The sequence below is a fragment of the Phytophthora cinnamomi genome (genome assembly GCF_018691715.1).
Source record: "Phytophthora cinnamomi strain GKB4 chromosome Unknown Contig23, whole genome shotgun sequence".
NCBI lineage: Eukaryota > Oomycota > Peronosporomycetes > Peronosporales > Peronosporaceae > Phytophthora > Phytophthora cinnamomi.
The window spans coordinates 275229-298763 of record NW_027150956.1 but is presented as its reverse complement, the minus strand read 5'-3'; the positions used below and the strand labels follow the sequence as shown (position 1 = coordinate 298763).

Genomic DNA, 23535 nt, shown 5'->3' with positions numbered 1-23535 from the left:
CCCGTGCCGGTTTGCCGGGCCGCATTATCAAGCGCTGTGGTGGCGCTGAGCACCTTCAGCTGGTCTGGACGCCGGTGCGGGATGCCGGCGTCGTCTGCAGCCGCCGACGTTGATCGAGCGATCATTGCCGTGCACGGGTGGGCGCCGGCAGCAGTTCAGCTGGTCTGACGCCGTGGGATGCCGCGCTCGTCTCGAGCCGCTCGAGTTGATCGAGCTCTGGCGCCTCGGTATCGGTGGTGGCGTGGGGCGCCACCGCAGTACGCGGCGTTAATGATCGCTCGATCAACGTCGAGCGGTCGAAGACGACGCCGGCATCCCGCACCGGCGTCCAGATCGGCTGAATGCTGCTGCTGCCAGCTCCCCTCTCGAGCGACGAGAGGCCTACGGAAGATGGCGCCGGCCACGCTCACGACCGGCGGCCACGAAGACGGCGCCACCGCAGTACGCGGCGCCAATGATCGCTCGATCAACGTCGAGCGGGTCGAAGACGACGCCGGCATCCCGCACCGGCGTCCAGATCGGCTGAAGGCTGCTGCTGCCGGCTCCCCTCTCGAGCGACGAGAGGCCTACGGAAGATGGCGCCGGCCACGCTCACGACCGGCGCCCACGGCTCGGCGCCACCGCCGTACGCGGCGCCAATGATCGCTCGATCAACGTCGAGCGGCTCGAAGACGACGCCGGCATCCCGCACCGGCGTCCAGATCGGCTGAAGGCTGCTGCTGTCAGCTCCCCTCTCGAGCGACGAGAGGCCTACGGAAGATGGCGCCGGCCACGCTCACGACCGGCGGCCACGAAGACGGCGTCACCGCAGTACGCGGCGCCAATGATCGCTCGATCAACGTCGAGCGGGTCGAAGACGACGCCGGCATCCCGCACCGGCGTCCAGATCGGCTGAATGCTGCTGCTGCCAGCTCCCCTCTCGAGCGACGAGGCCTACGGAAGATGGCGCCGGCCACGCTCACGACCGGCGGCCACGAAGACGGCGGCACCGCAGTACGCGGCGCCAATGATCGCTCGATCAACGTCGAGCGGGTCGAAGACGACGCCGGCATCCCGCACCGGCGTCCAGATCGGCTGAAGGCTGCTGCTGCCAGCTCCCCTCTCGAGCGACGAGGCTCTACGGAAGATGGCGCCGGTCACTCTCACGACCGGCGCCCACGAAGACGGCGGTACCGCCGTACGCGGCGCCAATGATCGCTCGATCAACGTCGAGCGGCTCGAAGACGACGCCGGCATCCCGCACCGGCGTCCAGATCGGCTGAAGGCTGCTGCTGCCGGCTCCCCTCTCGAGCGACGAGGCCTACGGAAGATGGCGCCGGCCACGCTCACGACCGGCGCCCACAAACACGGCGCCACCGCAGTACGCGGCGCCAATGATCGCTCGACGTCGAGCGGTCGAAGACGACGCCGGCATCCCGCACCGGCGTCCAGATCGGCTGAAGGCTGCTGCCGCAGCCCTCCGCCGGCGCCACTGAAGATTGGCGCCGCTACGCCTACGACCGGCGGCCACGAAGACGGCGTACCCCGCAGTACGCGGCGTTACCGATCGCCTGATCAACGTCGAGCGGTCGAAGACGACGCCGGCATCCCGCACCGGCGTCCAGATCGGCGGGAAATGCCGCTTGCCAGCAAAGCCCTGAACGAGAGGGCCTACGGAAGACTGCTGCTGCCAGCCCACGACCGGCGGTCTCTCGAAGAGACGCGACGAGAGGCCTAAATGTGGACGCCTGACTCAGCTACCGATAAATGGCGCCCGGCAATCGCTGCACCGGCGCCCACGAACACGGCGCCACCGCAGTACGCGGCGCCAATGATCGCTCGATCAACGTCGAGCGTGTCGAAGACGACGCCGGCATCCCGCACCGGCGTCCAGATCGGCTGAACGCTGCTGCTGCCGGCTCCCCTCTCGAGCGACGAGAGGCCTACGGAAGATGGCGCCGGCCACACGCTCACGTGACCGGCGCCCACGAAGACACGGCGCCACCGCAGTACGCGGCGCCAATGATCGCTCGATCAACGTCGAGCGGTTGGAAGAGACTCGAAGACGACGCCGGCATCCCGCACCGGCGTCCAGATCGGCTGAAGGCTGCTGCTGCCGGCTCCCTCTCGAGCGACGAGAGGCCTACGGAAGATGGCGCCGGCCACGCTCAACGCACTGCACGAAGACGGCGGCCACCGGTACGCGGCGCCAATGATCGCTCGCTCGATCAACGTAGAGCGGCTCGAAGACGACGCCGGCATCCCGCACCGGCGTCCAGATCGGCTGAAGGCTGCTGCTGCCGGCTCCCCTCGAGCGACGAGAGGCCTACGGAAGATGGCGCCGGCCACGCTCACGACCGGCGCCCACGAACACGCGCGCCACCGCAGTACGCGGCGCCAATGATCGCTCGATCAACGTCGAGCGGCTCGAAGACGACGCCGGCATCCCGCACCGGCGTCCAGATCGGTAGCTGAAGGCTGCTGCTGCCGGCCCCTCCTCGAGCGACGACGAGGCCTACGGCCAGCAGATGGCGCCGGCCACGCTCACGACCGGCGGCCACGAAGACGGCGGCACCGCAGTACGCGGCGCCAATGATCGCTCGATCAACGTCGAGCGGCTCGAAGACGACGCCGGCATCCCGCACCGGCGTCCAGATCGGCTGAAGGCTGCTGCTGCCGGCTCCCCTCTCGAGCGACGAGAGGCCTACGGAAGATGGCGCCGGCCACGCTCACGACCGGCGCCCACGAAGACGGCAGACCGCAGTACGCGGCGCCAATGATCGCTCGATCAACGTCGAGCGGCTCGAAGACGACGCCGGCATCCCGCACCGGCGTCCAGATCGGCTGAAGGCTGCTGCTGCCGGCTCCCCTCTCGAGCGACGAGAGGCCTACGGAAGATGGCGCCGGCCACGCTCACGACCGGCGCCCACGAACACGGCGCCACCGCAGTACGCGGCGCCAATGATCGCTCGATCAACGTCGAGCGGCTCGAAGACGACGCCGGCATCCCGCACCGGCGTCCAGATCGGCTGAAGGCTGCTGCTGCCGGCTCCTCTCGAGCGACGAGGCCTACGGAAGATGGCGCCGGCCACGCTCACGACCGGCGCCCACGAAGACGGCGCCACCGCAGTACGCGGCGCCAATGATCGCTCGATCAACGTCGAGCGGCTCGAAGACGACGCCGGCATCCCGCACCGGCGTCCAGATCGGCTGAAGGCTGCTGCTGCCGGCTCCCCTCGAGCGACGAGGCCTACGGAAGATGGCGCCGGCCACGCTCACGACCGGCGCCCACGAACACGGCGCCACCGCAGTACGCGGCGCCAATGATCGCTCGATCAACGTCGAGCGGCTCGAAGACGACGCCGGCATCCCGCACCGGCGTCCAGATCGGCTGAAGGCTGCTGCTGCCGGCTCCCCTCTCGAGCGACGAGAGGCCTACGGAAGATGGCGCCGGCCACGCTCACGACCGGCGCCCACGAAGGCGGCACCGCAGTACGCGGCGCCAATGATCGCTCGATCAACGTCGAGCGGCTCGAAGACGACGCCGGCATCCCGCACCGGCGTCCAGATCGGCTGAAGGCTGCTGCTGCCGGCTCCCCTCTCGAGCGACGAGAGGCCTACGGAAGATGGCGCCGGCCACGCTCACGACCGGCGCCCACGAAGACGGCGCCACCGCAGTACGCGGCGCCAATGATCGCTCGATCAACGTCGAGCGGCTCGAAGACGACGCCGGCATCCCGCACCGGCGTCCAGATCGGCTGAAGGCTGCTGCTGCCGGCTGCCCTCTCGAGCGACGAGAGGCCTACGGAAGATGGCGCCGGCCACGCTCACGACCGGCGCCCACGAAGACGGCGGCACCGCAGTACGCGGCGCCAATGATCGCTCGATCAACGTCGAGCGGCTCGAAGACGACGCCGGCATCCCGCACCGGCGTCCAGATCGGCTGAAGGCTGCTGCTGCCGGCTCCCCTCTCGAGCGACGAGAGGCCTACGGAAGATGGCGCCGGCCACGCTCACGACCGGCGCCCACGAAGACGGCAGACCGCAGTACGCGGCGCCAGTGCCGGCATCCCGCACCGGCGTCCAGATCGGCTGCTGCTGCTGCCGGGAAGATGGCGCCGGCCACGCTCACGACCGGCGCCCGCGGCGCCAATGATCGCTCGATCAACGTCGAGCGGCTCGAAGACGACGCCGGCATCCCGCACCGGCGTCCAGATCGGCTGAAGGCTGCTGCTGCCGGCTCCCCTCTCGAGCGGCGAGAGGCCTACGGAAGATGGCGCCGGCCACGCTCACGACCGGCGCCCACGAAGACGGCGGCACCGCAGTACGCGGCGCCAATGATCGCTCGATCAACGTCGAGCGGCTCGAAGACGACGCCGGCATCCCGCACCGGCGTCCAGATCGGCTGAAGGCTGCTGCCCGGCTCCCTCTCGAGCGACGAGACTACGGAAGATGGCGCCGGCCACGCAGTACGCGGCGCCAATGATCGCTCGATCAACGTCGAGCGGCTCGAAGACGACGCCGGCATCCCGCACCGGCGTCCAGATCGGCTGAAGGCTGCTGCTGCCGGCTCCCCTCTCGAGCGGCGAGAGGCCTACGGAAGATGGCGCCGGCCACGCTCACGACCGGCGGCCACGAACACGGCGGCACCGCAGTACGCGGCGCCAATGATCAGCTGAGTCAGATTGGAGATGAAGCTGGTAGTCGGCACTTTGGCCTGCGTCGGCCTCCCGAGCTCGGCCGCAAGAAAATGCCGAGGATTTGGGAATGGATCCGGTCGCATAGACTTGGCGCATGTGGGCCAGCGGCTACTCGCCATAACTTCAAGCACTTTCTATTGAACGGACCGACGACAAAGCCCCGAAAAGCCTTAATGTTGCGCTGTGCGCTGCCTGCGCTGCGGCCGAGGCCGTCGTCTTTTACAGCTAGAGCAATCTACATCTCGTTGTCCTCGCACCTATGGTCTCTGCTGCACAAAACTCACCACCACTCTGCATCAGTCCGACGGTTCGTCAGCCAGGAGGCAGAAGCGAAGGACTCCACGCTGGACAAGTTCCTCGAGTCCGTCAACTTGTTGGACGCCACCGTTGGAAAACGGGACCTGGCGCCGATGGAGCTGCTGCTGCGATCGATGGACAAAATCGAGACCAACAGCGATGAGCACAACAAGTCCCAGGTGCTCGCCAGCCTGGAAGCCTTCTCCACTCTGAGCAACTTCGGCTTGAAGAACTCATCCGTCCAGGTGATGCTGGAGAGGAGCGTTGCTAATTTTTACTTGCAGAAGCTGCAGCAACCAGAGCTGGCTGTACCTCATTACTTTGAGGCGTTGAAAGCCTTGTCGTCGCTAACCCCGAAGAGTGTGGACGCGTGCGACTTGTTGCATGTCGAACTACTCAGCCATGTTGTCAAATGCTACAAGAAGCTGTAAGATTGAACTTGCTCGCTGTCTGACTCTCGTGGGTATGGACTAATGTCTTCGTGTTGCCTGGCAACAGTGGGCGAGATGCAGACGCCGAGGTGTTTTATCAGAAGGCGATCGCGGCCCACGAACAACATCGCCAGCGACGTGGGCTTTCGCCTTTGGATGACATCAATGCGTTATTTCACAAGAAACTGGGCTACGAAGTGCTTGACCTGCAGCTCGAATTTATGGAGCATCTGCTAAGTGCGAAGCGATGGGATGAGGTGAGAGGGCTGGTCGAGAAAGTTGTGGAGCAGATTGAGGACACACCGGACCTGAGCCCGCAAGACAAGCTTGCTGAAATCCAAGTGGTCATCAACCATAGTGTCGAATGGCTTGCAGAAGCGGACAAGGCGAAGCCGAGGATTGCGTTCGACATCTTTCAAAGCCGCCAATGTACGGGAGACTTGGCGCAGCTTGTGACGCGGCGGCGGAAGGTAAACAAGATGTGGGGTATGGATCCCGAAGATGGAGTCAAGCTGCTTGAGCGTGAGAAAACGTTGCTGGACGAGTTCGCCGAGAAGGTATGTATGATCTTCCTCCTCGACTTCTCTGACAATGAGCTTATTTGGTCTGGTATGCAACAGATCAAGAGGGACGACGATGAGAAAGAGACTATGAAGCGAGCGATGAACTCGTATAACCTCTTGAAGGCCGAGGTCCCGAAAGGTGAGCCCGCTGCTTGTTCCGGCAGGAGTTCCAAAGTCAGCTAAAGATGGCGCGTGCGTTGACTAGGTTGCGGCACTTGCACGATGGCATTGATGATTGCCTCGAGGAACTTCGCGAGCGCTCAGTATTCGTGCGCTCTGACGTACTATCTCGAGGCGCTCGAGATCTTCGCGTCGACCCCGTTTGATCAAATCCGGCGGGAGTGGAACATGGCGTGGGTCGAGCGTCGAGTCATGCACATCGGCGCTCTGTGTGCTGTTGCGAGCTGCTACCAGAAGCTGTGCGTCAATCAAATGCGTCTCGAGGGATATTGCCATCGCGCAACTGACAGCTCGTCTTGGTTTGTACATGCAGCGGCGACCACCAGAAGGCCAACTTGTACTTCGTCCAGGCGCGAGACGCGTACAACTCCATGAGCGATCGGATCTGTGCGCGTGGCCCAGGCGCATCCGCTTTGCTGGATGCGCGGGCGTTCTGCCCCAGCACCGACGACGAAGAGAGGCTGCTCTCCGGTTTGGCGCTCACGGTTGCGTCCACGCTGGTGGACTACGCCGAGAACCTGGCGTCGCAGAAGGATTGGCCCAAGGCGAAGGACACGGCCGACCGCGCGCTGGAGCTTGCCGAAGGATGCACGATCTCGCTCAACCACCTCAAGACTCGCGTGGACAGGATCCTCAAGAATGCCCCAAGCAGTACTAGTACGTAGACGCTGAAGTTGAAGTTGTCAAGCCGCACATTTGCCACACAATACAATCCCGAACGTGATGTTCTGTGACTCGAACACACAGCTACCCCCGACCGCGACGTCAGACGTCCACCAGTGGAAATGCTGCTCCGATCTGCGACTTGTGCCGTGCGCCGCGCCGCCCGCGCCTCTTCCTGCTCGCTGCGCCGCAGCCACAGCGCCGCATTGTCTGCGCTGGTCAACACAGCCCCTCGGTGCGGAACGTCGCGCCTCTGCTCAATTGCGACTTTCCGGGAGCTGTCGACGTCCGCCACGAACGACCAGGAGCTCCGTCGGGTGGACGAGTTGCTGCAGTCCATTGAGCAGAGCCGAGAGGAGGTGCGTCACGCCCACCTGGTTGCATCCGCGCTGTGAACAAGTGTCCGCTAATTGGCGGTGGAACTCTATCGCGTCTGTGTGTGGCAGGGGGACTCGGAGCGAGAGCTGCAGCAGTCGCTCGAGCTCTACGACATCCTCAAGCAGCGGGATCGGCAAGGTGAAGACGCATCGTGGCACTAACTCGCACACGGTTCACTTGGCAATAACGCCTACCCGTTGCTGCATTTATTTGGTGCTTGCAGATGCTGATACGTTCGAGGCGGCCTTCGGCATCGCGCGAATTTACGACGATCAGCTGGAGGACGGAGCTACCGCAACGACGTACTACGAAGAGGCGCTCCGCATCCTTGAAGCCATCTCGACGGAGGCGACGGCCTGGGGCGCGTACATGCGCGTGACCACGCTCGGTGCCCTCGCCGTATGCTACGAAAACCTGTAAGTCTGGTGTATGCAGCTTGACGAAGAGGTGCAGTACTTACCCTCGCTCTCGTTGTCGACATTAGTGGACAGCCGGAGGAAGCCGCGATATGCTTCGACGACGCCATCGGCGCGTACGAAGAGCACTGCGACAAGGCACCGGGCGGCGAGGAAGACGTGTCAGAGGAAGACGTGTTGCTGCTGTCGGACCTCAACGCTACCGCCGCTATGATCCACTACCACTACGCGGGCAACTTGCTCGCTCAAGAGCGTTGGGAAGAGGCCAAGAACGTCACAAAGATCGCACTTGTGCTGGCAGAAAACTCGAGTATGCCCGCGGAGGACCTGGAGGAGCTGCAGCATTGCATTCACGAGCTGTGGTTGGAAATTGACTAGAGATTCGCTTTCAACGTTAATGGCAGCTGGGTTCTGGCACCCTTAACTTCATGTCATAGCTGGAAAAAATTGTTGGCGTTGTCGGCACTTGAAATTGTGGTGGTGACATTGATCGCATGGATCGACTCACTATTCGATCTTTTGCCTTCTTGCTGACGCCTGCGACGCTAGAAGATCATCAGATTGGTCCAACGCACTTCTCAGTGAGAAGTTCTCACGCAGTTGGAGACTCTCCTTCCCGAGGCCCGTCAATCTGACGGTCAAACGCTCGACCTCCAGGCGACGGCTCCTGCTTCCGATCGTTCTGCTGGGTGCAAGCATCGCATTAGTCTGTCGCACTAAGGCTTGTTGCATTGACTTCAGAGTGGCTTGCACCTGGTAGCTCCAGCAGGCAGTGACCCCCATGGCCACGAACGCTGGCGTCTGCCAGCTGAGCTGCGTGCTTCCCGACCCCACGAGGCGAACCCTCGCGACGGCGACGACTTCGCCGGAACTACCAGCGGCAGGTGTTGTCCTCGAACCACACGCAGCATTGAACTCGCGGCTGCAAGAGGGAGAGTGGGGCACAGCGCATCTCTCGGCCTTGGTCTCGGTCTCGGATCATCACCGCTTGCTGAGTTGGCTGAACTACAGCGATGTCTGTCGTTGGCAGCTCTCGGCATCCATGTGGACGCCACCACCATGCCGGATGGCTAATGCTCGACGAGCAGCGCTCTCTAGCTGCGCGCCACGGCCGTTTGCCCTGGCCTCTGCTGCGAAGGCGCTTGCACGCTGACGAAGCCGTTCCAGCGCCCAGACTTCCATTGCCAAGAAGCACTTGAGAACGAGGAAAGGAACCTTCAACTTAATTGACGATCATCGAGTACTTCTCTGCGTCCACGATGGCATACGCGAAATATTCAAACTTCTCGAACGCCGCGAACCCCTCGAACTCTGTGAGCTCTATGTCTGCTCTCCACGCATATACCAGTTGCGTGTGTTTTCGCTGCGAATCGGCAAAGGAACCTCCGTTTAATCAGGGCAGACCACTCGACGTATATATTGGCTTGCGTGGCTCGCTGTTATCCTCGAGTGCATTGCTGATTTTGCTTTGGTGTCGAATAAATCGACGAGTTCCTCGTCATTGGCCGTGCTCACCTTCATGGTGCCGTGTACTCCTAGTAGAAGATAGCCCAATGGAATGCAATAACAACAATGCAACTACTGATTATCTTCACATTGATGCGGCGACTCCGGTGTCTGACGGCTGCGAGAGCATCCGCAGCGCAATGAACAGCGGCGGCTGGTTGCGCTGGGCGATGCGTGCGTCGGGAAGGTTTCGAAGTTGCTGCCTTCAATACCTGTACGCTGCTGACTGCTGTAGGGCGACATGGTCCAAGCTATCAAGTACTTTACCGAGTCGTTCGTAGCCGTGAGGGACCTGCTCACGCCGGAAGCGACGATCTCTGGCGCCTGCAAGTTCTGCGAGAGTTTGAACCAGCATGAGGATGCGCTGTCATTCTATCAGGCAGCTATGAAGAGTCTCAAGGCAGTAAAGTCCGCTGCGTCGTCGGCATAAAGCTCATGGACCAGATGGGGAAATGTTACCACCACCTGTACGTGGTTGTGTTGACAATGAGCTGTGAGGTTGTTGGTGTAGTTGTATTCACTTCATGTCGTTTTGTGCTGGGTTTTATGGATAGAGGGCGGCACGAACCGGCAGAGAAGCTCTTCAAGAAGGCCGTCCGTCTGTACGAGAAGTACCATGGCGGATGGTGTCCTTGCAGCGAGACAGCGAGGTGTCCTTCATGCGTCAGCGCCTAGTTGACCTGGTGCGCAGTTCACCGTCCATGCGAAGCCTCGAAACAACCACACTGGACAAGTTCGACGACTTGATGGCTCTGCAGTCGATGCGAGAGGAGAACCGCCGCGAATGAGAATAATACGGCGCGTGGTTCTAGGCAGGCAGGTGGTCCATTAGTGTAATGAACAGTGCCAACGGCAGATCCCTGTGGTGTGGCCGGTATCGACTTGCGACGCGAAAAAAACGTACGTGTGCTGTTACACTCACCTCTCAAATCGTGAACAGGATGTTGCGAGCGATGGCGACGAAGAGGGGGCTTGTGCTTCCTAGACTGATACAGGGAGCTCCGAAGCTGGTGTCACCTCACGCTATCCCGGTTACTTGGGTGACCCCGATCAGGACGTTGTCCAATACGACCAGGTCCGACGGGTTCTACGTGAGCAAGAGGACCGTGAAGACGACGCTACTGCTCGGCGCAGCGCTAGCCGGCGGATATTTCTACCTGGTAGGGCGAGCGCCTTGGCATTACTTGAAAGGCCCATGACGACGAGTAACTTTGTGTGTCCTGTGGTCTGCTGAAGGAGCGTGAGGATGCGGATAGGAAGGAGATTCGCCTCTTGATGGAGCGCAGCCAACTGAGTCTGGAGAAGGGGGACATCGAGCAGTCCATGAAGGAACAACAGAAGGCTTTCGAGACCCTCAAGACGAAGTTCCCGGGCGGTACGTTTCAAAAGCCTCGTTGCTCTTAATCGGCGAGTTATTAACCTGGTGTCGCTGGGCTGCATCTCGATGCCAGACAAAAGCAATATTGCAATGGCCATGGCGGTCGGCGCCTCGTACGAGAAGACGGACCAGTTTGCTGCCGCGATGCCATTCTATCACGAGGCTCTTCAGTACGTGGCGCTCGAGGCCCGCATTGTTTATCGTGAGGACCTGCGTATCATGATCCTGGATCGCCTCGGCCAATGCTGCAAGCAAGCGTGAGTCATTTCTGCTGGCGTTTGTAGTCATTTGTAGCGGATTCATGGCTAATTACTGTCCATGTCTAAGCAGTGGAGACCCGGAGGCCGCGGAGAAGCATTTCAAACAAGCAATTGAGGCTTATGACCAGCTGAAGGGGAAGCTATCGCTCTCTGCTGATTCGACCAGCGAGCCGAGCATTTTGTCCAAGCTCGACGAGGACGTCCTCAACGTGTTTCTCCACTACACGGTACTCCTCACGACGCAGCAGCGCTCCGATGATGCTGCGCGTGCTCGACTGCGTTTGACGTCGATCGCTCGCGGCTCTCCGCAACTTCGCAGCCAAGTAGCGAAGATCCAACGCCAAGTGGACGACTACCTCGCGCTGGAAGGTATTCGAGAGCAGCGAAAGCTCCAGGAATTGAAAGGAGATGGAGACAGCGACTTTGTGTAAACCAAAGCACACCAACGTACCAGTGACCAGGTCGATGGTCATTGCGAGGTAGAGGTGGAACTAATCAATGGAATTGAAGGGCACTTCACCAACAACTATACTACGTAGTACTAAAAATTTGCCTGCGACTATCTCACTCTCTCTCTCTCCGAAAACACTAACGTGAGGACAGCAAGTCCGAGCTGGACGACGAATGGCTCGTCACAGATCGGGCGATGCCATCCTTGCGTGTGTTCTCCAGAATCTGAGCAGCGGCGATGTCCACCGCACTGGAGGTCGACGCGTCCGCAAGACACGCCGAGCAGAAGGTGATCTTCTTCTCCGACAGCGCCAAGTCCGCCGTCACGATGCTAATTTTCTTCTTGATCTTGCAACCGCTGCACACGACACGGAAGCAACCCTTGCAGGTGCTGGGGCTCTTGCCGAGCTTCCAGCCGCTTGATGTCTTTGAGCAAGTCACGCATGACGTGCCGGGGTTCGGTGCACCCTGCAGTCGCGCCTCCGCGTGGGCCTTCTCCATTTTCCACGTCAACTTCCGCATCTGGCCGCAGTGCACGTAGCGCAGCGGAGACAAGAAGGCCTCCGTCATGACCGGCACCGCCAGCATGCGGATCATGTCGCCGGCAGGGTCCATGAGGCCGGTCTTGCACACGTCCAGCACGTTCGGTCCGACCTGGCGGAAGAAGCCGCAGATGGACAGATCGCCGCGAACGCGATCGGACAGCTTTGGGATCTGAGGGAAGTCGATCGAGTGCAGGAAGTGGTAACCAGCACGGTCGCCGTTGGCCATTCGGGCGAAGCCCGTGCACTCGAGGTAGACGTAGTCGCGATTCTGGACGACGCCTGTCCTCCGCAGTGGGATGTCCATCTCCATCCACTTGACAACGACGGACGTGAACGGTTCCTCCTCGGTGGGGCTTACGATAGTCGAGAGCACGGCGGCGCCGTCGAAGTCGTGCACGTACGAGGCCTTGATACGCATATCTTCCAGGGTCGGATTCACGACGCCGTACATCATGTCGTCGAGCTTGCCCTCGACACGACCCACCGACAAGATGGCCGGCAGCTTGGACGAACTGGTGTTGCTCATGGCGTCGGCGCCCACGTACTCAGGACGCTCGGTGAACACTCTCATGCGCTCGCGCTCTTTGGACAGCTTCCATCGATGCGGGTCCACCCTGCGTCCACCTTGGAAGAAGGGGTTGTCGCGCTCGAAGTTGGCCTCGATGATGGTGCGCCCCAACTCGAGGAGCTGGTGCTTCTCGACGTCGGTGAGCGCGAGCGCCGGGAACGGGTTAATGGTGAAGCGTTCCTTGCCCATTATTAATTTGTTAGAGATCGTTGCGGTGTGCCTTGCGCAGGCAGAAACGAGAATGATGCCGAGTCTCACGCCGTCGACAGGGGCTGGATGCGCTACAGTATTACTGACCAACACGGCTCGAGGCACGCAACACCGCACCTCACGCACGATTTGCTCCTCCATGCTCGTGCTCAAAAACACTCGGATGTCGCCGTGACTGGCGCCGCGGCTCAAACCACCAGGTGGCTATCCCTCGACGTCTGGACGAAATTGCTCGTATTTCTGCTGCGCGGAGGCATTTTACGTTGAGCTGAGCCAGCAGATCCTCGTGCTGGACAAAGGAGTATGCACAGCCTTGTCGCCAACCAGCTGCGACTGCAATGGGTGTCCCTAGCTCAAACAGCACATTGAAGTCGCCGCCGAGTTTACATGTACCGTGAAAACTGAAGCAACATTATTCCGCATCCAGCGCTTCGGCCGTCAATAGATCAAGCACATTCCAGAGCGCTTGATGCCAACGTTTGTTAATGGGCAGCACGTCGGAAGCGGTGAAACGCAACATGATCGAGCTCCGACGAAACAACGACCAACACGCCAGGCTGGCCAAAACCGGAGCGCTGGAAGCTACAGTACACTGTAGTGCGTGGTGCTGGTGCCAGCACAGCAACCATCAGCGCAGCAAGTTGCAGCTCAGAGACAGGATCGTGGCTGTGGATAGGCATCCTGTTTCACAGGCATGCGTCGCACTTGATGGCAAGTCTGGCTTCGACAATTGATGAGTGCCACGTGGGGCCCAGATTCGCCGAAAGAACACTCAGCATAATGCTAGCGAAACTTGTTTGACAATGTTTCGCCAATGTGCGGCGTCGATGACAAGGGTTATGGTGTCTGCTAGCTGCGTTTCTGCCGCGAAGTAACACGTGAGTCATCGCATACAGCAGAAGTCACCATGTGCATCGAGTGCCCCTTGCAGAGGGCCGAGTATCCAAATGCAACGCAATGGAAGTAATGAGCCATTCGTTTTAGGTCGCCAACGCCGCTGACGCAGCTATTCAAGCAGATCCTACCGCGAGCACCTCCGCGTCGTAAGGAAGTAGTGGAACCCAGCCTGCACCGTGCTGTCCACCGAGTCGATCGCCATCTGCGTATCCTCGTTCGTGCCAGTATTCTTTACCGCCGTGATTGCGCTGTTGACCCGGAAGTTTGTCGACTCCCCGCAAGGAGTCCACACCACAGCACTGACTCCGATCTCATGCGAAATGAAGAGGTCCTTGTCGGTTCCTGGCGTGTACTTCTCGGATGCCACGGGGCCTCGCTGTCCAGCAAAATAGTACTCCGCGTCGAATTGTCCGTAGGAGCCTCTCTGGTTCGGGACGAATGCGTTCCCGCGATAGTCCACGCGGAAGATGCCGATCGACACGCCCTGAACAAAGCAACAGACAACACAGTCAGTTGCCGCAACGCTGTGGACAAGACAACAACGCCGCCAACAACACTTACGCTTTGGACGTCGACGGGTACTGCCAGGTTGCATGATTTGCGGTCGCGCATCACATCGGTGCCGGATGTACGCGCTGCGAATTGTGAAAAGAGCACGGAGACAGCCTGGCCGTCCGTGGAAGGCACGACAGTCACCGTGTCGGCAGGACACCCGGATCCGAAGAATGTAGGCGTACCGAACTTGAACGAAGGCTCTGGTGCGGTGGCAGCAGGTGGCACCTCAATCAACGAAGAAGTGGGGTCGGATGTTGAAGCATTGCTTGGAGTAAACTCTGGCGCCACTGATTCGGCACAAGCAACGAAAATGGACAGCACAACAAAGTGGATGGACGCGTTCATCACGGTTGAGGTCGTGAATCGAGGTGGGAGGAGCGGAGGCAATTTCAAACTGGTCTTGTGCTGAGTGTTCTTGCTCTGGTTCATATGATGCGTTTGTCCATCGTTGTAGACAATCAAATGCCGAACTCGTTATCAGACTCAGCCACCAGCGCCGAATCGATAGCAGGCAAGCATCACCCCGTTGCCTTCAGGACCTTGGCACCTGAGGTCGCTGGCTTGCGGCACTATTGAGGTCGTTGGCAATAAAAAAATCGTCGGGACACGGGCTCTCGAAACTCAGACGCTCGTTTGTAACTGGGTGTGTGAAGGAGAGTTTGGCGGCGTGAAGACAAAGACGCGATGCGCGGTCGTATACCAACTCAGGAGAGTAGAGCGAGTCACCCAGGATTGGATGCCCAAGGTGCTGCATGTGAAGTCGAAGCTGGTGGGTCTTGCCCGTCACCGGTTTGAGCTCTACCATCGTGTACTCTCGATCGTCCTCAACTTCACCACGTTTAGCAGCTGGAGACTGCACCGAGTACTCGGTGACTGACCAAAGCGAGCTTTCTGCGTCAACTTCACGGTCTGACACAACGCGCTGGACAAGCGGTTGAGTCGGGTCTTTTTCCATAGGAATTCGTACGCGTCTTACCGGCTCGGACTCAGATTTTCTCATATGCCCATGCACACGAGCCAGGTATACCTTCTCAATTGTGCGTTCGCGGAACTGTGCGTTTAGACTCTGCGCAGCTGACTTGGTCAGTGCGACGACAAGCAGACCCGAAGTCTCCTGATCCAGACGATGCACCATCCGCGCATCCGGAAACACATTCGCGATGCAGCGGTGCACCGACGCTGGCGCATCCGGATCGGTGCCGTCCACGCTCAATACGTTGGCAGGTTTCTCCACAACAATCACAGCGTCGTCTCGATAAAGGATCTTTAGTGGAACTTGGGCCGTCAGGACCGTATCCGCTGCGTCACTGCTTCGGCACTCGGCAAACTCTCGAATCTGAACCAGGATCCGATCCGGTGTCGCCCCCGCTGCAACATCTCCTTCTTCAGGCAGCCAAACGCGGACTACATGGCGACACGGCCGCCGACTCAGCTCCTTCCGAAGAGCGTCGACGCACAGCACCGCCAGCTTCAGAGCACTGTCCACGGTCGAAATCTCGGAATTTTCAGCCCCGGTTTTCGCGTGCACGGTAACGACTCCAGCCTTCCTGTAGCGGAAGAACAGTCGGATAGCCAGGTCTGAGCTGTAAACGCTGCCTGGGGGCTGCAATCTGGGCATCCGCTTGAGGCGGTCGAGTCCCATTTTGCGGATCCGGTCGGATGCTTCAGTCTCCGCGTTTTCGGCCGACTCGGACGCATCGGTGGGCAACTTTAGCGCCCGTAGAGCTGCTGCAAGTAGGCGGTGCATCTCCTCGCTCGGTTCCGACGGCATGGCGTCGCTCGCGCTGGCGTCGCGCTTCCGCTTGGTGCCCATGGACTTCCGGTGCTGTTTAAGTCGAAGTGAGACCTTCCCAGCCAATGGAATCATGTTGACGAACGCAAGAGCAGGTACAGATAACAAGAGATGACCTCTCCCCAACTGTATGATGATGTCGGCATGTTGATTATGGCTACACATGGACCACACAAAAGAGACAGGTACGTGATCAAGCGACGCGCTCTTCCGCCGTGGCTGGCGAGCGTCACTACCACCACGGAAGAGCTCCGCAAAGCTCCACTGAGTAACGGTGATGTAAGTTTCGCTGACTGATGTTAAACAGGAGACGTGGCCGCACGAGCGAAAGAGTGATACAACCACTAACTCGTAAATTATTATTCACAACTGCCCTGCTTGCTATCTGAATGACGCTCCAACTACACGGACATCTGAGACATCATCGTCATGTCCGAGCTCGACGACGAGTGACTCGTCACCGAGCGGATGATGCCGCTCTTGCGGCCGTTCTCGATGATCTGGTACGACGCGATCTCCGCCGCGCTGGAAATCGACGCATCCGCTAGACACGCTGTGCAGAAGTTCACCTTGCGCTCCGAGAGCGTTAGGTCTGCTGTAACGAGGCTAATTTTCTTTTTGATCTTGCAACCGCTGCACAGCACGTGAAAGCAGCACTTGCACGTCGTGGCGCTCTTGCCCAGCGTCCATCCAGTGGATGGCTTACCGCATGTCACGCAGGCGGAGCCCGGGTTCGGTGCTCCGTGCAGTCGCGCCTCCGCGTGAGCCTTCTCCATTTTCCACGTCAACTTCCGCATCTGGCCGCAGTGCACGTAGCGCAGCGGGGACAAGAAGGCCTCTGTCATGACCGGCACCGCCAGCATGCGGATCATGTCACCAGCTGGGTCCATGAGGCCGGTCTTGCACACGTCGATGACGTTCGGTCCGACCTGGCGGAAGAAGCCGCAGATGGACAGGTCTCCACGCACGCGGTTCGAGAGCTTTGGGATCTGCGGGAAGTCGATCGAGTGCAGGAAGTGGTAACCCGCGCGATCTCCATTGGATTTTCGCACAAATCCTGTGCACTCGAGGTAGACGTAGTCGCGATTCTGGACGACGCCTGTCCTCCGCAGCGGAATGTCCATCTCCATCCACTTGACGACGACGGAGTTGAAGGGCTCGTCCACGGACGGCTCCACGATCGTCGAGAGCACGGCGGCGCCGTCGAAGTCGTGCACGTACGAGGCCTTGATGCGCATTTCCTCGAGCGTGGGGTTTACGACGCCGTACATCATGTCATCGAGCCTGCCCTCGACACGACCCACCGACAGGATGGCCGGTAGCTTGGACGACGAGTGCATGGTGTTGCTCATGGCGTCTGCGCCCGTGTACTCGGGGCGCTCGGTGTGCACGAGCATGTGCTCGCGCTCCTTGGCGAGCTTCCAGCGGCGGTGATCCACCTTGCGTCCACCTTGGAAGAAGACGTCGTCGCGCTCGAAGTTGGCCTCGATGATGGTGCGCCCCAACTCGAGGAGCTGGTTCTTCTCGGTGTCCGAGAGCTCCAGCGGCGGGAACGGGTTGATGGTGAAGCGCTCCTTGCCCATGCTGTCTTTTTGTTTGGCTGTCTAGTTCTGCTTCCAAGAGCCGAAACGCGCGACTTGTGTGGCTGCGCTGCGACCTGCTGCCACCGAGCGAAGATGGAAAGTGAGCGGCGCTCCGAAAGGGATCACCGCTGCCGCAGCCTGCAACGCAATGTAACAAAGACCGAGGCGCCGTGCAGAGTGCTGGGCGGTGCGCATTTTCGCCCCAGACCTTGCGCACGATTTGCACCGGTGCGAACAGAGACGCCGCCGCGAATGACAAGTGCCCCGTCCGAACATGTGGCGACCGAGCTGCCTGCATCAGGGCCTGATGGCCAAGCCTTCCCCGTGCGGCTCGCGTGTTTTTACAACTCACGCGGCAGTCGGGCAAGCGGATGCCCGCACGCTGCCGACTTTGTTGAACAGTACTGGTAGCGAGCATGTTGGATTACCTTGCATGTCAACAGCGGAGACCGAGGCCTTGAGTGTCGATACCCTTTGGCAGTGCCTCGACACTCGAGTGCGACCGCTTCAACTTGGCACGTAATTAGGGTAATCGACCTTTTATCGACGATACCTTGATGTATCGGATCGACCGGCGTTTCTGAAATTTCTAGTAAAGCATGCTTCCAATTACCTGCCAGTTATTATTTTATGGATTTAATAGACACGCGACAGGTGGCTTAATTCATGATCATAGCCGACGCAACTTCAGGTTGAAGTGCACTGGGATAGTCGATGGCGCACCTCGGACGGCTGCGTCCGCAAGGCAAGGGCGACGATCCTTTCCTCGCCGCCGCAATACAGCTCCGAGTTCCGTGCAGTCGTGGTGAGCTACCTGCCTGTAACACGGTAATGAACAGCACTGCGAGTGCCCCAGGTGTCTAACATGCGTGCGAGTTACGCCGCCTGCCCCCCCGGCATCTGTCGTCGATGTGAGCTTGCGCGTCGGGTGATTCCGCGCGACCGACGTTCGGTTTGACATCGCGCTGGAAAACAGAAAGTATGCGGACTGCGCTGGCCAACGCCACTGCCTACGGGCACTGCTGCATTAAGGTCACGGCATCAGACGAGGTCTCAGCACCTTCATTTTCTATCGGACCGACGAAGCGGTTGGCTTTGACGGCGAAGACGTGACGTCCTGCCGCCTCTGCAGAGTGCACCAGTGCCTCAAGACCGGGCACTTCTATTGCCCATTTCGACCGTATCGCATACCGGTAGTCGAAAAGAGGACAACAAGAGAGCAGGCAAACAACCGGCGCGTCCTTAAATCATGAACTTCGCGTTACCAACTTCAGACTTCACTCGCTGCGCTACATTGTGTCGCCGGGGCTCAAGCATTCCACGGGTCCCGCCACAAGGTATCCGCAATCAATTACCACTTCCTGTCGTTGCCCTTTGGTGATTCACTGCGGTGCTGGTCACCGAGTGTACCGACTCAGCAGCCGCATGTACGTGTAGCTGCACTTTCAGTCTTGCTCCTGTTCCGCCGCTGCTTTTTCTGCCGCCTTGGCCGCTCCAACGCGGTCGATCGCATCTTCGATGAGCCCCACGTGCTCGCTGGACAGCGCGGACACGCGCGCGAGGGTCCTGGCGCGCTCCAACACCGCGGCTGCCTCGCCCCACCGCTTGTTCGCCATGAGCAGCTGCGAGTAGTTGAACAGCACGGCGGGGATCTCTCGGTCCAGCGCAGCGAGGTCCGCGGCCTCGGCCCCGGACGCCCTGGAGAGCTCTCGCCGGCCGCGGTTCTGATCGTACGCACTGATGGCCTGCTTGAAATACCTCTCGGCTGTCTTGCGGTGGCCCCTGCAAAGCCCACGAGGACGCGGTTACTATCATGTACCGCCTCGATGCTTGGCAACCCGGACGATCACGACGTACCTGTCCTCGTAGGACTGCGCGATCCGGTCGAGCGTGACCACACGGTTGCGCTCCCGCTTGGCGGGTTTCAGCTCTCGTGAATTGTGCTCCAGTGCGTCGAGGTAGTAGTTGGTGGCAGGCGTCCCCTTGCTCAGCGTCTCGTACTGCGCGGCGATGGAGAACGCCAGCTCGAACAAGTGGCGGTCTGCGGTTGCAGGCATTAACATTGCGTTTAGTCGTCTCGAGAGGCTGGCTGCGCAGCAGTTACCGGTACTAGGGTGGACGCACCGTGCGGGTTGGTGCTCTTAATGACGTCGTAGGCGTGCAGACAATGCTTAAGTGCCTGCTTCCGATCGCCCTGCAACGACAAAGTATCCATAGCATCAACCAGACAGCCGTCGGAGACTGAAGCACACACCGCGTGGTATGCCACTTCTCACCTCCTGCACACTCTGCTCGGCTTGCTGGATCAACCGCTCGACCTGCTTCACCGGTGCGCTCTCACGATTCTTCACACCATCAAGACAAGGCGTTGCATCAGTCAATACCGCTGCTCTCTTCTCCATTGTCATTAGCATAGCTTACCTGGTAGAAGTGGACGCCGGTGGCTCCGGCCGCCACCATGCACGCGAGCAGCACGACCTCCTTTTTGAACCAGCGCTTGAAGTCGGCCTTCAGAGCCTCATCGGGATTGCGCGCTGCATTTGCAAAGCCTCGAGACGCGAAGAGGCCGCTGGAACCCCCTGGAATCCTCACAGCTGCAGCGCTGGAGGCGCTGATGCGGTTCACCAACGGACGCGACAAACGTGAGGCCATCGTGGTCTCGGATGGTTAGATGGTGGTTTTGGCCAATAAGGACTCGATGTGTGCGCAGGAGAAGTGCCGGCCCGTGCCGCTACGTGGGGCGGGGCATAGCTTCCACGAACTGCTTTGGTGTGATGTTGAAGTTATTGACACTTTTATTAGGCTTGTTGCGGTTGTGTGGGCCCCCGGAGCTTGGTGTACCACCTAGGGGCGCTCGAGATGCTCGACGACGAGCTCGAAACTTCAGACGGCGGTCGCCCAGCTCCCGACTCGTCTTTCTGGCGTAGTGGCGTCGGCGGTTGTGTCATCTTGGACGCGATCGACGGCGGAGGAGAGACTTTAGCGAACGACGAGATGATCGGTGACGACGCAATGGGATCAGCAGTGTTGAGGTCCGTCGTTGCCCCGGCGTTCGAGACCTCGTTGGTTTGTGCCATTGGGGTCTGGTAACTCCTTGGTGGGGACTGCTTCTGGTGGTTGGTGGCGTGGATTCTGCTTCTCAGCAGCTGCACCGTGGCTTTCAGTGCGTCGAGATCCCCACGACGTGACAGAAGTTGCTGCAATTGGCTCTGAAGCGATGAGTTGGCGTCCTGGACTTGTTGGTACTGAGCCCTCAGCTGCTGCAGTTGTGATTGCGCCTCCTGGTACCTCCGGACGGCCCCCTGCAGCTCTCCTTCTCGCCGTGTGAGCTTGTCGATCTGTGGTAGCAACACTGTTAGAAACGATGTCTACGTCGATATTAGCGGCTTTGTGCTGCATGCTGCACGCACCAAATACGACTGTGGCTGGTGGAAGGTTGCTAGCTTAGCTTTGAGCTCAGCGACCTCTTGCTGCAACTTCGTGCGTTCATTAGACACCTCGGAGAGCTTTTGTTCGAACGCGATTGCTTCTCGCTGTGACTTAACAACTCTCTGGGCGAGCAGCACGCTCTGCTGAAACTGAACGAGCACAGTACCGGAGATATCATGGGAGACGATAAGTCCATGGTCTGCGTTTCGAAATGCATCAGCTCATGTCTTACCCGTCTTTTAGTTGTCGTGGGAATCGCTCCAAACGTGGTCATCACTTCTTGCAGTTTCGAATTTGCAGTTGCACTACCGTTCGCAGGATCTGCGGTGCCAGCTGCAATCTCACCAGTTTGAACTACAGCTCCGTCCAAGTCTACTTCGAGCAACTCGTACTCCTTCAGCTTGTTCCTCTGTCACACCAGAATTTTGCGGTGAAAAATGTGATCTTCTGTTGCAGTTGCTGAGGCCGACTTACCTCTACTTCCAGGGAAGCTTCTAGCTGGGTGATACGTGTCGTTGATGTCGTTTCCAGCCTCGCGAATTCCTCCTTGTGCGCTTCCACCTAGATGGCAAAACTATCAGTTTAAAATCGAAGGTTGACAGAGCAGCGTTGAATGCATTTACTTTTTGAGTGAGCATGCCAAGTTCTAGTTTCGCATTCCGAGCGCTTGTAGCCTTCTCCTCCAGCGTCAACTTGAGTTGGCTTATCTGGTATTGTCAGTACAAGAGATTCAAAACGAGAGAGTAGTTAGTTCGAACATATCGATAACGAACGAGGCGTCGAGCAGGGCTGGCTACCTCAAAATGCCTCATTTTGAGTTCATTGCGTGTTGTAGCAAGTGCTGTCGTATGTGCGCTTTCCATTCGAGTCGATTCAAGGACCTGACCACAGCACGATAATAAAGTTAGCACCCTTCGAAAGTGTTGGTTGTTAGGTTGAAAGCACTTGCCTTCTCGTCAAGGGCAGACTGAACGCTATCCAGTCTTGCCTGCAGCACTTCAACGTGCTTCAGGGCGTCATCGCGCGCTTCTTTCAGCAATCGATTCTCACGCTCATACACGACTTGTCCATCGTTGCGGATCCTTTCGATCTCGCGTTTCGACAGTTCCATGAACTTGGTCATTTCGTCGTCTAGCTTCTTCTCGAAATGCAGTCGCGTCTCATTTTGTAGCTGCACATTCTGGCTGAGATTTCCGTCGTGTTTTTCCTGTAGCGAGTTTAGCTTTGCTTGCATCTCCTGCTGCGACAGCTGAAACTTGGCAACTTGCTCCTCGAGTAGTGTTTTGGCGTCCTGCAGAAACGTCTTATCTGCTGTCAACAATGCAATCTTTTGGTGAAGGTCACTGCTGCTGACTGAGGTCTCTTCAAATCGGGACTTGAGTTCGTCGTGCTCGCGCTGGAGAACTTGCAAGTCTCTCTTCAGGCGCTCCGATTCCCTCTGCAAACCCCTTTGGTCGCTGAATTTCTCTTCGTTACGCCGCTGCTCCTCCTTCATTGCATCTACTTGGTTGGTCAGTGTCTTGATTTGATTCTCGAGTTCCTGCCGGGTTGCTTCAGACAGCTCGAGTTCGTGTTGAAGCCGTCTTTCCTTTGCCTCAGCAACACGTTGCACCTGCGCAACTTCATCTGAAGCTCCAGCGGCTGCAGCTTTGTCTGCGCTACTGCTTTTACGCAAAATTTCCAGCTCTTGTCGGCATTCCTCCAGCTCCGTCTCAAGCTTTCGCACTTTCGAGTGAATAGACAACTGGATATATTCACGAATGGACAGATCATCCTCGTTTTGCCGCGATAGCTGATAGCACAATGAACAAGTTAAGTTAGCTTCAAGAACAACGACACTTTCCTATTCACGAAAGTGGTAGGACCAAACCTGCTCTGCCAAGGCGTCCGAAATCTGGAGAGCAGCAAAGTGTGTCTTTTCCATTTTCAGCCGTGTTTGTGCAGCCTGGAGGTCCGCTCGAGCTTGTTCAAGCTCCTTGTCCAACCGGCTTCGCTCATCAGCGAGCTTGTTCTGCAATAGTTCACGCCATTCAGAACCAACATCCCGGGTTATCCACCATCGTCCGAGCCTACCTGCATTTCAGCTGTCTTCTCCCGCCAGGTCATCCGTTCCTCTTGCAGCGTCTTCTCCAGCTCCCTCTGCGCTTGCACGCTCAGCGCCAACTGCGCGCGGATCTTGCCGACCTGGATCTCGTAGAACTTCTTCATCACCGCCTCGCTGCCGTCCGCAGGCGACGCGCTGGTTGCCCCAGCAGGAGCCGCTCGCTGTGGCGTTTGCTGCAATCTGTTCGTCCTTCCCGACGGCAATTGACCCGGCGACAGCCGCGTCAAGTGGTCGTCGAAGTGCGAGATGCCCCGCCCCGTCGGGATCTGGTCGTAGTGGCCGAACGAGTGAGGCAGCGACAGGTCGCTGGACAGGCCCTCGCTGGCCGAATCCGACGGCAGAGTGAGCGACAGTTCGCCCGCATCTTCCTCCTCTTCGTCCTCCTCGTCTTCGTCGCCGTGCGTCTCCTCTATCTCGATGTCCTCGTGCACCTGGTGCTCGTCGTCGTCTGCAGCCTCTTGTGGAGCTGCCAATGGATGCCCTGGGGTCGGATCGTCGCGGTTTTCATCCGCAGCACCCTCTGCAGCATCATCCGGTCCCAGCACGTGTCTGGAGACTCCCAGCTGCGCTGCAAGGCGGCGGAAGCGCCGGTCTTCGTCAGTAGTTGAAGCTGCTCGACGTGCCATGTCGGACTGGAGACCTTGGCGTCCCT

General features: G+C 59.2%; 7 protein-coding genes across 7 annotated transcripts; 2 read left to right on the top strand and 5 right to left on the bottom strand.

Annotated features, from left to right (window-relative positions):
- Positions 1–4851: 4851 nt before the first annotated feature.
- IUM83_04968 (Tetratricopeptide TPR1) lies at positions 4852–7984 on the top strand (the record flags this gene model as incomplete). Its single annotated transcript, XM_067929074.1, has 9 exons — positions 4852–5402; positions 5474–5963; positions 6027–6108; positions 6175–6388; positions 6463–6806; positions 6897–7171; positions 7259–7328; positions 7414–7606; positions 7675–7984. 9 exons carry the CDS (start codon positions 4852–4854, stop codon positions 7982–7984), a joined length of 2529 nt encoding a protein of 842 aa, XP_067794775.1.
- Positions 7985–9547: 1563 nt separating this feature from the next.
- On the top strand, positions 9548–11181 carry IUM83_04967 (Tetratricopeptide TPR2; the record flags this gene model as incomplete). The annotated part of the gene is made up of 6 exons (XM_067929073.1): positions 9548–9579; positions 9667–9714; positions 10167–10272; positions 10349–10487; positions 10564–10747; positions 10821–11181. 6 exons carry the CDS (start codon positions 9548–9550, stop codon positions 11179–11181), a joined length of 870 nt encoding a protein of 289 aa, XP_067794650.1.
- Positions 11182–11338: 157 nt separating this feature from the next.
- Positions 11339–12502, bottom strand: IUM83_04966 (Hypoxanthine-guanine phosphoribosyltransferase; the record flags this gene model as incomplete). The annotated part of the gene is made up of 2 exons (XM_067929072.1): positions 11339–11558; positions 12147–12502. The coding sequence occupies 2 exons, from the start codon at positions 12500–12502 to the stop codon at positions 11339–11341; spliced, it is 576 nt and encodes a 191-aa protein (XP_067794652.1).
- A 1042-nt stretch (positions 12503–13544) lies between these two features.
- IUM83_04965 (putative ribosomal large subunit pseudouridine synthase A) lies at positions 13545–15788 on the bottom strand (the record flags this gene model as incomplete). Its single annotated transcript, XM_067929071.1, has 3 exons — positions 13545–13904; positions 13982–14262; positions 14702–15788. The coding sequence occupies 3 exons, from the start codon at positions 15786–15788 to the stop codon at positions 13545–13547; spliced, it is 1728 nt and encodes a 575-aa protein (XP_067794659.1).
- A 380-nt stretch (positions 15789–16168) lies between these two features.
- IUM83_04964 (uncharacterized protein) lies at positions 16169–17350 on the bottom strand (the record flags this gene model as incomplete). Its single annotated transcript, XM_067929070.1, has 1 exon — positions 16169–17350. One exon carries the CDS (start codon positions 17348–17350, stop codon positions 16169–16171), a length of 1182 nt encoding a protein of 393 aa, XP_067794649.1.
- A 1445-nt stretch (positions 17351–18795) lies between these two features.
- On the bottom strand, positions 18796–20002 carry IUM83_04963 (Tetratricopeptide-like helical; the record flags this gene model as incomplete). Its single annotated transcript, XM_067929069.1, has 5 exons — positions 18796–19132; positions 19208–19391; positions 19475–19544; positions 19627–19695; positions 19772–20002. 5 exons carry the CDS (start codon positions 20000–20002, stop codon positions 18796–18798), a joined length of 891 nt encoding a protein of 296 aa, XP_067794654.1.
- Positions 20003–20148: 146 nt separating this feature from the next.
- Positions 20149–23509, bottom strand: IUM83_04962 (Progesterone-induced-blocking factor 1; the record flags this gene model as incomplete). Its single annotated transcript, XM_067929068.1, has 9 exons — positions 20149–20688; positions 20761–20928; positions 21012–21188; positions 21254–21340; positions 21403–21486; positions 21577–21660; positions 21729–22571; positions 22650–22790; positions 22853–23509. 9 exons carry the CDS (start codon positions 23507–23509, stop codon positions 20149–20151), a joined length of 2781 nt encoding a protein of 926 aa, XP_067794651.1.
- Between the last annotated feature and the right edge of the window lie 26 nt (positions 23510–23535).